This window comes from Papaver somniferum, unplaced genomic scaffold (assembly GCF_003573695.1).
Source record: "Papaver somniferum cultivar HN1 unplaced genomic scaffold, ASM357369v1 unplaced-scaffold_21, whole genome shotgun sequence".
Classification (NCBI taxonomy): domain Eukaryota; kingdom Viridiplantae; phylum Streptophyta; class Magnoliopsida; order Ranunculales; family Papaveraceae; genus Papaver; species Papaver somniferum.
In genome coordinates this window covers 15,934,982-15,951,247 of record NW_020631041.1, presented here as the reverse complement: position 1 = coordinate 15,951,247, position 16,266 = coordinate 15,934,982, and the positions used below count along the sequence as shown (strand labels likewise).

At 35.8% G+C, this 16,266-nt stretch overlaps 1 protein-coding gene across 1 annotated transcript; it reads right to left on the bottom strand.

Moving 5' to 3' along the window:
- Window positions 1-92: 92 nt before the first annotated feature.
- Window positions 93-12,401, bottom strand: LOC113339928 (myosin-15-like). The gene is made up of 39 exons (XM_026585153.1): window positions 12,229-12,401; window positions 12,002-12,139; window positions 11,760-11,903; window positions 10,981-11,126; window positions 10,720-10,876; window positions 10,514-10,572; window positions 10,121-10,277; window positions 9,865-10,014; window positions 9,604-9,740; window positions 9,025-9,171; window positions 8,829-8,930; window positions 8,643-8,700; window positions 8,454-8,555; window positions 8,156-8,193; window positions 7,940-8,066; window positions 7,474-7,647; window positions 6,919-7,050; window positions 6,635-6,744; window positions 6,267-6,327; window positions 5,956-6,133; window positions 5,661-5,866; window positions 5,263-5,382; window positions 4,967-5,065; window positions 4,586-4,807; window positions 4,351-4,490; window positions 4,079-4,190; window positions 3,687-3,746; window positions 3,509-3,598; window positions 3,106-3,276; window positions 2,828-2,968; window positions 2,410-2,583; window positions 2,178-2,312; window positions 1,847-1,917; window positions 1,669-1,768; window positions 1,512-1,568; window positions 1,348-1,404; window positions 1,168-1,248; window positions 997-1,079; window positions 93-747 (listed from the first exon to the last, which is right to left on the bottom strand). The coding sequence occupies exons 1-39, from the start codon at window positions 12,232-12,234 to the stop codon at window positions 621-623; spliced, it is 4,569 nt and encodes a 1,522-aa protein (XP_026440938.1). The 5' UTR covers window positions 12,235-12,401; the 3' UTR covers window positions 93-620.
- Window positions 12,402-16,266: the final 3,865 nt, after the last annotated feature.

Below are 16,266 nucleotides of genomic sequence, written 5' to 3'. Positions count from 1 at the left end.
CAACGGGTGCTCGATCACACATAACAGGTAAAGAAGGGAAAAGACTGAAAATGAATTGCTCTATCGAGCTATCACTCTTAAGAAATTAGACATATAAAAGACTATAATTACTTTACATTAATAAATAGTTCTTCAAGTACAACATAAATGTTACTTCTAATCGCTCTGAATGTAATGAACTAATAGTTTAATTTAATAAAAATAGGCTAAGGGATCAATCCTTCGCATGAAAGCCGTGACAAAATAAGGTCGATCAACATGGAAGATCACGATGAAATAACCTGCTTAAAAAGACCTACATTCTGATTTACTACACTGCCTATATTCTACACCTACAACTAGAGAATAAGAGAAAGATGAAGGGCATGCTACACAGGACCCAATTAGCTAATCCTAAATTGAGAATCCTACTGTTCCGATTCCTACTTTATACAAGTGTTTGATCACAAAGTTGTGATTCTCAGTGGCTTCGCCATCCATCAGACCATTGCTCACAACTCATCTTACCCTCTCTCAGGGTTTGAGAGAAATTTATCATATTTTTCAACGTCTCAAACTTGTTCTGCCCAGAGATGGATTGGAAACCCAAGTAGCTTTTCTAAGTCAGAAGAGCAGCTTGCTTAATTTACTCCAGGTGTGAGGAGTAACCGAGCACAAGTATATTCCTGGTAGAATGGAGGGGGTTCAACATCTGCCGGATCTATCACAGGTATCGCTTTTGATATATCATCCGTTAGGAATGGAATGCTGCATTAAAATAGGAACAACGAAAGGACTTGAGTTTTCTAAAAATTCAAAGGGAGAGAATTACAAATTCTATATAAAACTCTACGAAAATGCGGAAAATACAGTATTCATACACAGTAACTAGAAAGCATGATCACTTTGCTAACTTGACAGATTGTTTTGCAGACATTCTGATTTCTTATTTTTGAGTTTATGTTTTCGGATGGAAATGATCTTTATAATTTGCTGAAAATTAGGGAATATAACTACCTCAAATCATCATCCAACAAGAATGAATTTGAACTCATATTCTCCGACTCCTTGTTTACAATATCTCTCATCTGTGTAACGACCTGGCAAAACATCTAACCATTATCAGAAAGACTGAAAAACAGTACTCCGATGCTGAAGAATTTAATAATCACAATACGGGAACTTTACCTCAGTCGATACACTCTGAGTGCCGTACTTATCGTCCCAGTACATTGTACATATTCGGTATATTTGCTTTACGGTCAATGCCTGCTCATGATTTATAATTGCCAAAATGTATTAGTCAAAAGAGCATGTCAAAGAACAACATATGAGATAGAGATATAGAGAGAGAGAGGCAGATCATACCGGACAAAGATCTTGCTTAATGTCCTCGAGAGACTTTTTACCCTTTTGATGTATAACCTGAGAGTGTCATATAAGGACCAAAATATGTCAGGATAGAAGAGAGTGGCAAAGGGCAAATGTAGATCATCATGCAAAGGGGAAAACAAAACGGATTAGTTCTCTACCAGAAACCCAACAGCTTGTCTGATAATGTTCAGCTCATGCCAAGAATTTCCTGCAAACTGCGATAAACAAATATGTTCAGGTACCACCATACCAAGAGATTTAAAACAGTAGCAGACATACTGCTCAAACTGAAAAGAAGGCAGATAATCACAATACCTCGTGTGTAACATTCATTATCCATCTTTCCAGTTCAGCTAAACCAGATTTCACGTATTCCCCGTTGGAAAACGTACAACACTCACGACGCAACAAAAGACTGAAGAAATAAAATCAGTTAAATATAAAAATTCATGAAAACAATTTAAGCAGCTTCACACGGTAGAACTGGACTCACCTATTGAACAGTTGTATATTGACGAACGAAAATACTTGAGTAATGAGCTTGCGAATAAAAAATGAAGGAACCTAAATAGAGGGAAACAAAAAGAAACATCAATATTAATAATGTTCTGAAGTGAAATAAAAAAGGAAAATCTTCGACCGAAGAAGATCTAGAGTTGTTCATCGCCAGAAAAGGTTAAGAAACATATCTCCTCTCTCCTTCGAAACAAAACTGCTCTTTTAAAGCATGCCCATAGCAAAGAGAGACAGAAAGAATAACACAAAATCTGCTAAAAAAATATGTATAACAGTATCATGTTGAAATTATAAATATCAAAACTCACATGATTTTCACGTAAGCGGATCATCAATGAATCCAAGTATTTTATAATACTTTCCCAGTTGTTGGGTGACTGCTTAGAACCACTCCCAGGCGACTTAGATGATTTCACAGCATTTCCTCGCACAGCTTTTGGTGCCTGCCAGACAATTGGTCAATATGAAATTGACAAACTCAATGCGTTTCATTCTCTAAGATGGATACAAACTAAAAAGAGATATGAGAATCAAAGTAACCTGGATGCAAAGACTTAGAAGCGGCCCTATCTCTTTCTTTGAAAGATCTCGGATCATGCCAAAAATCTTCTCTACACAAGCAGCTAATTGCTGCTTGAAAAGTACAGCTGGATACCTGGCTTCAATTGATGTGTTCTCGTCTGACCCAGCATATCTAAAAGAAGATTTTATCCCCTGAAGAAAACAAATCTTATTGTGTCGGTAAATAAATTAAAGTTGACATGGATGCAAAATCGAATACCTGACAAGAATAGAAAACTAATAATATGATTCCTTAAATCGAACAAATACAGCATTTTGAATGTACTCGATTTGCTCAACGATGTTGTGACCATGTGGGATTGGCGCTTTTCCACACTAGGGTTACAAGATCAAGCAAATCTTTAGGTAAAAATTGAATAGTATCATAATTACTTACTTGTGCTATCCTCCCAGTTAATCCACGCTGAGAAGGAGTTGACAGGAAACCACCAGTACGCAGGTTCCTTTGCAGTAGGCACAGGAGGGTTGAGGCATTGGACAACCAATATGGTAAGACCGAGTTCTTGTCATCTCCAACCTGACACATTTAATAGGAACCTGATAAGAAAACTATCGAAGAGCAAGACTGACCAATCAACAAGAACAGTCCAGGAATGGAAGAGGGGCAGGGATATAATACAACAGAAATAAGATGTAAAATGAGAGAAAGACCACCTTAACAGCAGTATTTATTCCATCTATTATATGGTCAAAAATCGCCGTTCTTTCTGACTCGAAGGCACGCCAGTTAAGAAGAGACTTGTATATGATGCAAGCAGCCAAGGGTTTACTATCATGAAATCCCAAATCTTCTTTGATGCATCTTGTGAGAAATTCATGGTTCTCCTGCACACATATAACCATTTCAAGTTCACACAACAAAACAAATAAGAGGAAATCTAAAACGGGAGTGGTTGGGGAGTGTGCGAGAATAAATGTAGTAGCTAGCAATTTGGTTCTAATTTTCCATGATTTTATACACATCTGTAGATAAATACTAAAATCTACAGACAACGGCACCATTGATAATAAGCTGAAGCTATCAGGAATAAATAGGTGAAGTATTATGTGAACAAACCTGCTGCTTCTCCACAGTCCTCCTTGACCTACGTGAATCTGTCAAGCTGTTGGGAAAAGGAACAATCATTTTTGTCGGCGTTGGTGTCTCCTGTTTAAACAGAGAATAAGAAGGTGAGCAATTATTGCAGTGGAGCAGGTTCTTAATAAAAAGTTTATCGGGTTAACTTTAATCTTACATATACAGACTTCTGGTCATTACTGGAAAGATATGGCACAGTGGAGTACTTCTGATTCATCTAAATATAGATTTCAAATCACTTGTTAGATAAAATGCTTAAAAGTGATAAAGATAAAATGCTTAAAAGTGATAAAGGAAATGAACAAAGACAGAATAACATATGTTAGGTTCAACAACAGTGGCATATCATCTTAAAGGTCCAATGATACTTTCAGATATTTATGATGAAATTTTTTATTAGATGTTAGCTATTCCATAAAAATGACAAACCAGCACACACATAAAAATGGAGATATAGTTATTTTAAAAATGGAGTATATGACAAACCAGCACACACATAAAAATGGAGATATAGTTAATTTTAAAAATCGAACTGAATTTCAGTCGTACCTCAGTCAGTGGCTTTGCATATCCAGGATGGTTGCTCTTAGGTGGGGTGGTTATTGCTTTTTGTCTAAGAACAAGATTGTCATCTTCTAAGGTCAAGAGCTTTGCCTCCAAACTGCATTCAATAGAAAATACACAAAAATTTAACCACCAGTGAAAATGGCCAACTGATATTTAAAAGTTCAAACACAAACATACTTATGACTTTTCTTCCCGGGAGTGAAGTTTCCTAATATTCTTAATTCAAAGATAACATGTAGCTGTTGAAATAATACCTTTGCAATGTCTGCTGTAGTTGTACATGTGCTTCTTCCACGCCGCACAACTTCTCCATGGTATCCTTCAATTCTTTTTGAGACTTCACAAGCTCAACTTCCATTGCTGAATTTTCCTTTTCCAAAGACACCAGTGAATCCTACAGAGATAGCAAACAAGGACATAAGTCACATGAGTTTTCAAGGACGCAAATATATCATTAAAGATGAAGTTCATATCCACAAAACTGCATACCTTCAGAACTACATTCTCCTTGTTTAGTTCTACCATTCCATTAAGTCTACTTTCCAATTCAGATTTCTCTTTATTTGTTAATTCCAACTGACTTTTAAGCAACATATTGTTGTTGCACTCGCTCATTATTGTTGACTTGGCTGCGTCTAACTCCGAGTTCAACGACTCTACAGTTTTCTGAAGCTTTGATATTTCCACTTGCTTCGTCTCATCATTAGACACCTGCAGTATGATAAATCATAAATACAACAATGACACGGGTATTGTCTTACTTTCTATCAGAAAATAACAAAGACCGAGGTCTTAAGTCTAAACAGATGATGTTCATTAGGGTTTATCTTAAATTCAACCAAGAGAAAAATATTTTTAAGAATAGCGCACCCGTAATCTTTTCTCTAGTTGCAACCGCCATGTAAGATCCTCCAACTGTACTTCAAGTTTATTCTTTGCCAAGCGTAAAGCACCAGCTTCATTTGCTTCCTGTTGAACTCAATAGAATTAGCACGGGAAACTATTTAAGCATGAGGATGTGGATGAAAAGCGATCAGTAGAAGGAACTCATATTTTTGCAAGAAATCCCAATAAACTGAACTAATCATTGAAAGTAGACTTCAGCCCTTGTCAAGAAAGAAAATATTGCAAAATTATATAACATGAGCTATGGTGTCGATTAGTACCTTCTTGAGCCTTCGAAGCTCTCTTTTGGCCAGTTTCTGCCTCCAAAGACATTGAATGGCTACTATTGACCGCTGCTTATTCTGGAAAGCTAACCGCACCCTGTACATCCTCCAGCAGGTCTGTGTAATTGAGAAATAAATATAAGAGCCATACTAATAGAGGGAAACAATTTTACAGCATCCACATAAAATACCAATACATTAAGTTAAAAAAGACAAATGAAATCCAGCGATATGTTCATATACCCTGCTGAATCAATAGAAAGAGAGTAAGATGGAGGGACTGAAGCGAGAAAGAGATAAGAGACGAGATTGGTGGACATAGTAGATAGTTCAGCAAAATACATGTAACTATAAAGTTCGACCAAAAAATATATTAAGATCACAAACATGATTACCTGTATCTGCGTAGCAGCTTTATGTTCCTTCTGGTGCAAGTACTTTTGGCGCGTAGAGAAACCTCTAATGCTGGACTGTATACAAAGAACAGATGAGTATAGTTGCACATATGCACGCCGAAGTAGCCATCTGCGGGTATATTTTTGAATCAACACAGCTGCTGCAGCTTCTCTTCTATCTGCAAACATTTCTCGAGCAAGACACCCTGAAAAATACAAAGAATGCTATGGGAAATCTGATCAACTAACAGTTTCACTAAATTGAGAAGTTTCAACAAGAAGAAAGAATGAAGACCTCTGCAATATGATTGCAGCACAACTGCAGCTGCCCGAGTAGCGATAAATTTTCTGCATGCAATAAATGTTCGAAATCGACTTTGAATGATCTTTGCGGCCCTGTCCAAAACTTCAGCTCGTCTGGAATCCAGAACAGCGATTTGCCCCGCCCTAAGAAAAGCTTTTTTCTTGCCCAACTGTGACAAAGAGAAATTGTAGATCAATGCAACCAGAAGTTTATGTTGATGAAAAGAGGCCATTACAAGAATTCCTACTTGTGGAAATATGACTGCCATTAGAAAATATACTCATTAAGGTAAGCTAGCACACCTGAAAATTTTCAAGTTTTAACTTGTGCAAAATCCTCTCCGTCAAAGCTTTTTCATCATAACTGCGAGGTAAGAGAAACAAAAAGGAAATCAGCACTTAAAGGCAATGTCTGAGTATATACCTGAACAAAAAGAATTTCACTGCAGAACAGTTTAACTACAAGCAATAAGCATAAAAGGTGAAATAAGAATTCTGAGACATGTAAGACATTACTAAAGTATAAGATATATGACAAGGACAGACAGGGGTACCTGCTGACATTACTGATAACTAAACCTCACCACAAAAAATATAAAACAAACTAAAGCAAATCAACAAAAGCGAGTTAATGCTCAAAAATGGAACAGTTGATTGAAGTAATTAACTACCTTCCGTCCATAAGTTCCAGAGCTAAGAGACCAAAGCGATCAACAAACTCAGAGTAAGTCCTACGTGTAGGATAACCTGCAAGACTGATACGAACAGCCTCTAGAACACCCTGAAAATAAACCAAATAAAAGAGATATACTGTCAATAGTTTGGGGTTTAATTTGGAAGCCAATAAATTTGTTCACAAGAATGTAGAAAATCAAATTAGCAGGTCCAGGTAACATTGAACCATGAGAAATTTAAACTGCATTAACACATAAAGATAAGAAGGAAGTAAACTCACCCCACATCGTAGCTGATGCAAGACACTCAGATTCTCAAACCTTTGAGGTCGATTCAAAGAGTTGGGTTTCACACAGCGAATGTAATGAGGTTCTGTTGTGTTCAGGGTTTCCATTAGTGCTTGAAGTTGTTGCTGGGGGGAAAAAAGAAAGAAAGATTGCACGTGATTAGCAAGTCTTGAAGTTCGGTTTGTTTGTTTTTTTCAAAACAAAAAACCATCATGTTTATATACGCACTGAAACTTCCCGCAAACAGAAATACAAGGAACCCTAACTATTTCTAAGTCTAATTTTCATCCCAGAAAGATGAAAGAAATCTGTTTACCCATGCTGTAGTAAACAAAAATATAAAGTTCTACAATATCGCATTAATCTTCAAAGCTATAGCAACATGCCAACATCATGATCAACTTTCCATTTCTTCCGAAGATTAGCCCACAACTCCGAAAAAGTTTTTTTTACCTTCGTATGACTAGATTCTTCCTCCTATGCTCAGTAACTGATAGAGATATTGTAAAACACCTAAAACAAAAGAGTTAAACAAAGAAAATGTATACCTTAAACCTGGAGGACACGGAAGAGAACTTGTATGATGACCTTGAAGGTTCCTCTGGCGACGAAGCAAAAAGGCCAGCAACAAAAAAGCACTTAGAAGATGACAAGAGATTGCAGTGCTCCATCACTACATAATCTCTGTTTTTATCTAAGAAAGAATCCGTTTGATATGTAACCTACAAAACAAAAACAAAATGAACCACTTAGAATTTAGAACTTCACTAAAAAGAAAAATTATGTGCATATCAAATGCTAATTGGTGTAACAAGTAATAGTCTACACAATAATAATAACAGCATCATTCCTCGCAACTTGAACTAAGTTTAAGATGAAGATCTGACTCCATTCAAATTCTTAGGAGGCATTAAATTACAAATACGTCAGAACAGGTATAAGGTCCCTATTAGGAGAAAGACACACAAGTAACAGAAAAAATAAATTTTGTTTGCACTAAGATACATCACATACCTTCCCAGCATAATGAGAGAGTGCAAATCCTGTTTCAGAGAATTTGGTTCTTTCCAACCTAGGATGGGCGCGGAAATTCTGGAATAGCTTTGTTGCAAATGTTGCATTTGTTGATTTTGGAAACATGCTGCATAAATAAGAAAAGCAGGTTGATAATAAACATCGCAAGAAGGACCTGATGTAAATTTTCATCAAATTGATAAACTTCTCTTTTACCAAGCTTCATCCAAGAGAGCAATGATTCCAATCGGTTTCTGCAATTGTAAGTACACTAGCATTAGTTAAAGAGTTTGACTGGCACAGACTCATTGAAATCCAGCAAATAGAAGAACATTATAATAAAGCCTAAAGTGGTGCAGGTGGTATTCTGTGAACGCGGTGAATAACACCAAGGAGAATTCACAAATAAAGTTAGGGGAAAATGAAGCTTGGTCATGGAGGTTAAGATGGATATTGATATCTGAGACATCCACCCAGGAAATTTTAACATATATATAGGAGAAGTAAATGACACCTTTTCAATCAAGTCCAAGACATCTTGGTTGTCAATGAACTCAATGTAGCTCCAATTAATTTTTTCCTTGCTGTACTCTTCCTGCTCCATCTTAAACACATGCTGAAATGAATGTAGGAAAGAGAATGAGAAATAATTATGTAAAAAAGTCACACATAGGGGTATATCCAACAAAACTTTTTCACGTACCTCATTGAAATGTTGCTGAAGCTTTTCGTTGGCAAAATTAATGCAGAACTGCTCAAAGCTGAGGCAAAATAGAATAACTTAAGTTAACAGACAAATCTCCTAACCTGTTATTCATGGAAATAAGAATAGGGGTATACAACAACCGAACGAAAAGAAAACAAAGTGGGAATCATATTAGAATATAACCTGTTATTCTTGAAACACTCAAAGCCATAAATATCCAAGACTCCAATTTGTATCTTTGAATCTGGGTCCTGGCCAACAGACCTGTTGATCTTTTCAACCAGCCTAGAATAGACATTTGAAACAATGTTACTTTTTTTCATAAGAGAAGCTACCCTTAAATATCACGGATCTTGAATATATGAGCAATTTTACATACCAGTCGAACAAGCGAGAATACACAGTCTTCGCTAATGTATCCCGGCTGGCTACAGCAGCATTACAGTCGAGAGCTTTCACAATACTTCCTTCTCGAGTCTGAATAGAACGTGTGCAGAGTGTTGAAAGCAAAAGTTTTGTATCGCACCTAAGAAGAGCTCAGACATTATTCCAGTCCTTAAAAGCATCGACAACTTTCAAATTACATGCTTCGTATATGACCAAAAATACTTGCATAATGTAATCCTTATAGATCTTATTATGGATCATATATGTATTCTCTATCATAATTAAATCTACACCTACTATGCAGTTCCAAAAGAGGTAAATCAGAGAACAATAAATCTCTAAAAACTATAGGCAAAAAAAAAAAAGAGACTCAAATAAGGAGACTAATTTCTTTTCTTTGGTTGATCTGGGGAAGACATATTTTGTAGCAGCATTCCAAATTTAAAATAACAAAGCATCAACATATCCAAAAATCACAAGAGAATGATATTTATAATTTTTCACTGCTAAGCGATTTCAAAGGTGTAAATCACCTACAAGGTACATGGTGTTTTCTGTGCAATTCACTTACATGAATAAACTAGCAGCCATTTGAAGATGAAAGCTAGATGTCTGATCCTTAATAACAGAAGAATCGTGCTCTTTACCAGGAGAAAATTCAACATTGCCAAGATGCAGAATAGCTGCCAGGGTGCGAAATATAGCTTCCTGGAAGAGAAAATACTCATAAATGTAAAGACAATACTTAAAAAACAGTGCCATCCCGACAAAGAGACTATTCATCCTGTAAAAATGAAATCAAAATCCAACACCATACAGAAGTTAGACAAACCTGCTCATCAACACTAATACCAACTATATCCATTGCTCTCTTTGTCCTCACGTATTCCTCTGCACTACTTACTCCATCTAAATCATAGGTTTTACTTTGATTTAAGTAGTGAAAGTAACTTGGATCGCTTAACTTGAACTTCTCTGCATCCTAGAAATATGAACCAATCATCTCATATTAGAAATTAAGAAAAACCCAATAAAAACTTAAGTAAAAACGAAAAGAAAAGAACAATATTGCAAGTGTGCCTGCTCACCTTCCCAGAGGCACATAACTGATAGAAGACATGATAATTTCGCTCTGGATCAGTTATCTGCACCACACGCGACCGTTCCAAAAGGTAGGTTCTGATTGCAGCCCCAGATATCCTACCATTTGCATCGAACTGAATCTCAACAAATTTTCCGAAACGACTGCAAACAAAAATCAAAAAACAATTAAACAAATAAGATATCAAATCATAACTTTGCATGAGCCTATCATTTTCACTGTCCTCTTTACAGCTCCAAGATTCAAAGATACTAAACATTAATGTCAAACAGAAGTAACTCAATCTAATGGAGTAAGATGAAATAGGCCGCCTCTAAAATTACAAGACCTTTATACCAAAAGTGAACGAAGAAATTTTTTCAGCAACTACAAAACAGACCTTGAGTTGTCATTTCTGACAGTCCTTGCATTGCCAAATGCCTCCAAAAGCGGATTCGACTAGCATCCACCAGTCAGAAAGACACAGATTAGTATAAGATGAACTAGAAATGAACCTAGAACAAATACTGCAACAGAAAAGCTTATGCATAATAAGTTCATGTGGAAGTAGAAGCAAACATCACATGAACTTAGTGAAAACCCTACTTCAAGAACTTGCTGCTCGACAGTTCGATCATCACCAGCTGCCCTTCCACCAACAAAAGTAAGGTACTGCATAATCAGTTTTGTTGTCTCTGTCTTGCCCGCCCCACTTTCACCACTGACTAAAATGGACTGACTGCGAGCCTCATTCATCATTGCTCTGATTTGTGAATTTCAACATACCTATGTTAGTACATGCAAAACACTAAGACACTATGTACTTGCTTGCTTAATAAATTTATAAGAACTTCAAATACAACACACCTGTATGATGCATCAGCTACTGCAAACACATGAGGACTTAGCTCGCCAAAAGAAGCTCCTTTATACTGCTCCATCATGTGTGCATTATACAGATGAGGAAGCTTTGTAAATGGGTTAACGGCAATCAAGATGCTTCCTGTATACGTCTACAAATCCATACGAAAAAACAAGAATAAGACAGGGTAACACAAGCTAGGAAATTACTAAAAATGCATTTACTTCGAACAACCCAGAAAATGAACCTTCAATAATAACATTAAATGGCACTATTTTACAATACCGAATACGCCAAAACGGGCATTTATTGCATGTTAAATGGAAACCTATGCCGCAATGAGCGGAGACTTAAAATGTTAATGGTCCCATCAATCACACTGGGGCAACCATATTACTGGTTACGGTGGCCGAAATTCCCAAACATCACTGATATCTCGGTGATAAACAATGATTAAGTATCTCTCAAAATCAATATCCAGATGCTGACTGTATCGCTATTTATCCTCAAATTACACTGAACTCTACGTGTTGTATTCATTTCTGACTACATTGACGCTCGACGCTCACTAGTATAACACTATACCCAAACCCCTGACTAAGAAATGTCATGCAAGGTCACTCAAACTAGGTAAATTTCATAATAAGCCTCAATTTTCCTCTCCTCAAACACATTCACAACTGTCTCCTGACCTTCAATTCTCCAATTTCAGCATAAATTATCACTAACATAATAATTTCTTCGCTCAATTAGAAAAAGAATCAACAAAATTTCATCCACTTACATAAATATCATTCAATGCATATCTCCTGGCAAGATTGTACAACACTCCAGGCTCATTTAAATAAGTTAATTTGGTCATATCATCAACTCCTCCATGATCAGCATCTGGATCCCTCGGATACAATTTATCCGAAGATACCATAACCTAAAAAACAAGCAACAAAATCACAATCAATTCCCCAAAAAAAGGAAAAATCACAAAAAAATTCAAAAAAAAAAAAAAGATCAACAAAAATCACAAACCTTCTTTCCATTTGAAGTCTTAACATGAATTTGTTTCCCATTCACATCAACAACTTGTGCAGTAACCCATGCTGATTCTTTATCTTCAATCCACACATTATACCCTTTCTTATAACAATTCATCTTAATAATTTCTTCCTACACACAACAAAACCTCAAATCAAACCCAAAAAATCCCAAAAAAAATCACAGAAAAAACACAGAAAAACCCTAGAGAAATCACTTACAGTCATAATTTTGTTGCAGTAGTAGTCATTCAAATTCCTTTTTAAACACCAAAAGTAACCAAAATCAGTGAAAAATGAGAGAAGATCGATCGATTTGGAGAGAATGATTTTGATTTTTTTCGGATTGATTTTTCGGTTTTGAGAGAGAGAGTTTTTGTTTTGTTTTGTCGACCTCCTCCCTTCCGCGGCAACTTACTATACAGCACCCGTTCGAACTTACGACAACTGATGTGGAAATGACACTAGGATTTATGATAATTACGCGTTTGCCACTCATTTTGAATTTTTGAGCGTAGGGGTAATTTGGGGATTATTGGGAAGTCGATGGGATCTATTTGTAGGTACGGGTCCCGAGGCGGTACGGATTCTCTCCTTCCTTGGTATGAGGGGACTTTATTGAGTTTGTGTATTTTGAATCTTTTGATATTTGAAATCAATGGTTGAGATGATTTGCATTTATGATCTGATCTATGATTTCATTTGATTTTTATTTTCTTTTTTTAATTTGATTTCATTTGATTTGCTTGTGATAATTTCTAAAAAGAAATGTGGTAATATAGAAAGAAAATCAATAAAGTATTTGATGCTGACAAGTTGTTTCCGCACAATTACTAAAGGCTGGTACCATTTGATATGAGACGAAAAATTTCGAAACAATCTCTATCATTGGATCACTGAAATGATACCAGTCCTGCTAATGTTGGTAGCAACCTTAAGCAATCATGTTATTTTGGGTTTAGGTTATTCATTGGTATTTGTTATTCGTAAATTTATTCACAATTATGCTACAGTGATATCGCTTTTTAAAGGGAAATTTTAAAATTTTGGCTTGGATGTATTCGACGTCTTATAAATTTGGAACAAGAACTACATTTTATTAAGAAGAAGAGCGGATAGATATAATGGGTTTGAATTTTATGCAAAATTGGATTGGAAATTACTAGTAATTATTTTGTGGGATTCTTGGACATTAGATATGAATGAGAATATTATATCATTAACAGTCGGTGTTGTTTTACGTCAATTATCCACTTGGTGTAGTAAAAGCTATCAATGGTGATTTTTCTAGTATTAGATGGACGAATAATAATGTCATTCAGGACTGTAGAAGTCTGTTAGTTAGTTTTAGGGACTGGAAGTGCACTTTTGTGCATATAGAGTCAAATGAAGTTGCTAATAGCCTAGCTAAAAAGGCTAGAATTGATAGGATTAATCAATCCTGGTTCTCTGCTTATCCTTTATGGTTAAAATGAACTGAATGTAAACATTCAATGAATTCTTTTAATATGATTTCTCCTTTCTTATTTAAAAAAAAAAAAGAAAAAAATCACATATCCTTGATTCGTTTTCAGACGTAAAGTTCTATTAGTACAATTATCACAATAAAAATAAAATCTTAAATGCAATGTATATATAATTGGAAAGAAATTATCGCTTTCAAGAAAAATCATGTTAGGCAGTATGTTAATTTCATTCTTTATATGCTGATTAGCAAGTAACAAACAATAGAACACGCCGCAGAATAGGAATTTGATGCTAATTTTCCCTCACATCATTCTAATTTCTCAAAGTTCCAAAACGCATCTTCATCACCTGGTCTAGATGCAGCTAATTAGCCTTAATTATGCATAATACCAACCATTAAACAATATTAATACTACTATAGAAAATTTTCTACCCAAAAAAATTCGAACTTTTGGCAAGCAAGAAGGCAGCCATTTTACTTCCAAGCTTGGTGGTGTCGCCATGTAGGAAAATCCACTTATTGCTTCCCGAGAAAACCACATGATCACACCTTACAGCAGCAGGTAATATGTAGCATTTCAATGCACAGAGATTGGGTCTTTTAAAAACATTTGTTTGAATCAACCCGCCATGAACCACTGAGATTTTAAAATTCAAAAAAACTGTCAATTAAAAGAAGCATACACGGTCAACGTTCATGAAACGTGTGTTTATGGATCTACACAACATTATTTTTACCTAGTCTCATGTGTATCTTGTCGGCATAATGACCATTTTACCCTTAGAGTCGAAGACGGCAATCGATGAAACCTATGAACGAAACCAATGCAACGAGTAAGGGCCGAGGCCACAAATGCATTGTGTAAGGTTGTATGAGTTGTGGGAATCTACATTTGTTCTTATTTAGGTCCGCTTATTATACCCGGTTGGTATTCAGTATATTGGCCAAATATATATAAAAACCACCAATCTTATACTTGATCAAGAAGAAAATGAGGTCAAACTAGTAATTTAACTTTAACGATCCGTTATTTGAGAAAAGGCTTTAGCAATCAATTAAGAGCCGTGAGGATAAAGTATTTGAGAGGAGGAGGAGGAATGGATACAAAATAGAGCAACGGTACTTTTGTTCTCTTTCACGCCATGTATAACAACACAAAACTGAAAGACTACTTTGCTACGTTTTCTTTTGATTAATTGTATTACTCTGAACGTTGAGTTTGTAATTTACTAAACTAAATACACAACTAATGCTTTAGGATTAAGTAATGATGATTAGTTAGATTGTTGTTATGATTAGTCAAAAAGGCATATGTATGTTAATGTCATTGTTGAGAACACTTTTCGTGGAAAACTAAAAGTTTGTCTTGATTACTTATTCTTAATCCATATTTCGCTTTTGCTTTAACGAATGATTAGTTAACCCATGTTTTTCATCCATGACTTGAGCGAAAAATGAAAACCTTAACAGGGAAAGTACGCAGGAAAATTAGTTTCGAGCATAGTAATTTGGTAACAAGTTATCAGATGGTTCTACTTGTCGGTTGGAGACAAGAAATGGACCAACGTGATACTCATGGTGAGGGCTATGATTTAGACTTTTAGTTTACTCAAATTTGTTTCCGAATGAGTGGAATATTGTTGCTTGAAGTATGACACTCAGCAAGTGAAAATGCGATGATGCATCTCAATGGTAAAGACTTCGAAATAAAACCAAATCCAAACGAATGAGTGGAATATTGTTGCTTGAAGCAGGGCCGGCCCTGAGCGACTTTGGGGCAGCACGGAGAAGGGGCAGTAAAAATAGGATTTTATCTGTGGGTGATTCATGTTAAAAAAGAGAATTGAAGAATTAAATCACGATTACGAAAAATAAAAAGGACGTGTAACAAAACATTTAGGAGCATATTGTAATCAAAAATTTACTTTAATGACTTATTACTAAATATTTAAATGATCTCATAAATTACAGAGAATGAGATGCCATTTTTTTCTTATCGGTTTCTCTTCAAAACACTCGCTTGCTTCCTTCTGGTTTCCAACTTCTTCTCCTAAACCACTTCCACTTGGTGTTAAACCGTATCCTTGTGTGTGGAACTTGTACCCTCCCAGACTACGGCTGCCGGCATTTTTGGCCTACTTTTAGATCTGAAGCAAAACTCCATTTTCAACTTGATTCCCCAATCGTGCCTCCCAAACGGGGCAATATCCACACTTGAAAACCACCGATATTTATTTACACATCATGATGATGATCATAGGTGTCAGAGTTTTATTTAAACTCAAACTGCGATTTGGTCATTTGTCAGTCGTTTGACTAATGTGTTAGTGCTTCCTAGTGTTTAGGGTTGTTTAGAATTATTTGCGCATTCAAAGTGAAAGGTAAAAAATGAAAGTAAAATCAGAAAGAGCGATTCCTATTATCATGGATCAATCAAACAAGAATTATTTGCGCATTCAAAGTGAGTCCAATAATTAAAGTGGCATTTGTACTTGTTTAATTGCCTTAATCATCAACAACAACACCTACCTCCATACTTAAATACAGAAAACTTATGATCTTAATTTAAGAATGACATAAATATACTCATGACCGACACATATATAGTTATCCTCATGTAAAATCCTCAAACAACCACAAAGGGCAACATCTTTTAGGTCTTCTTTGGGGCAACAAAACGTCAGGGCCGGCCCTGGCTTGAAGTATGACACTGAGCAAGTGAAAATGCGATGATGCATCTCAATGGTAACGACTTCGAAATAAAACCAAATCCAAACGAATGAACCTGGGCT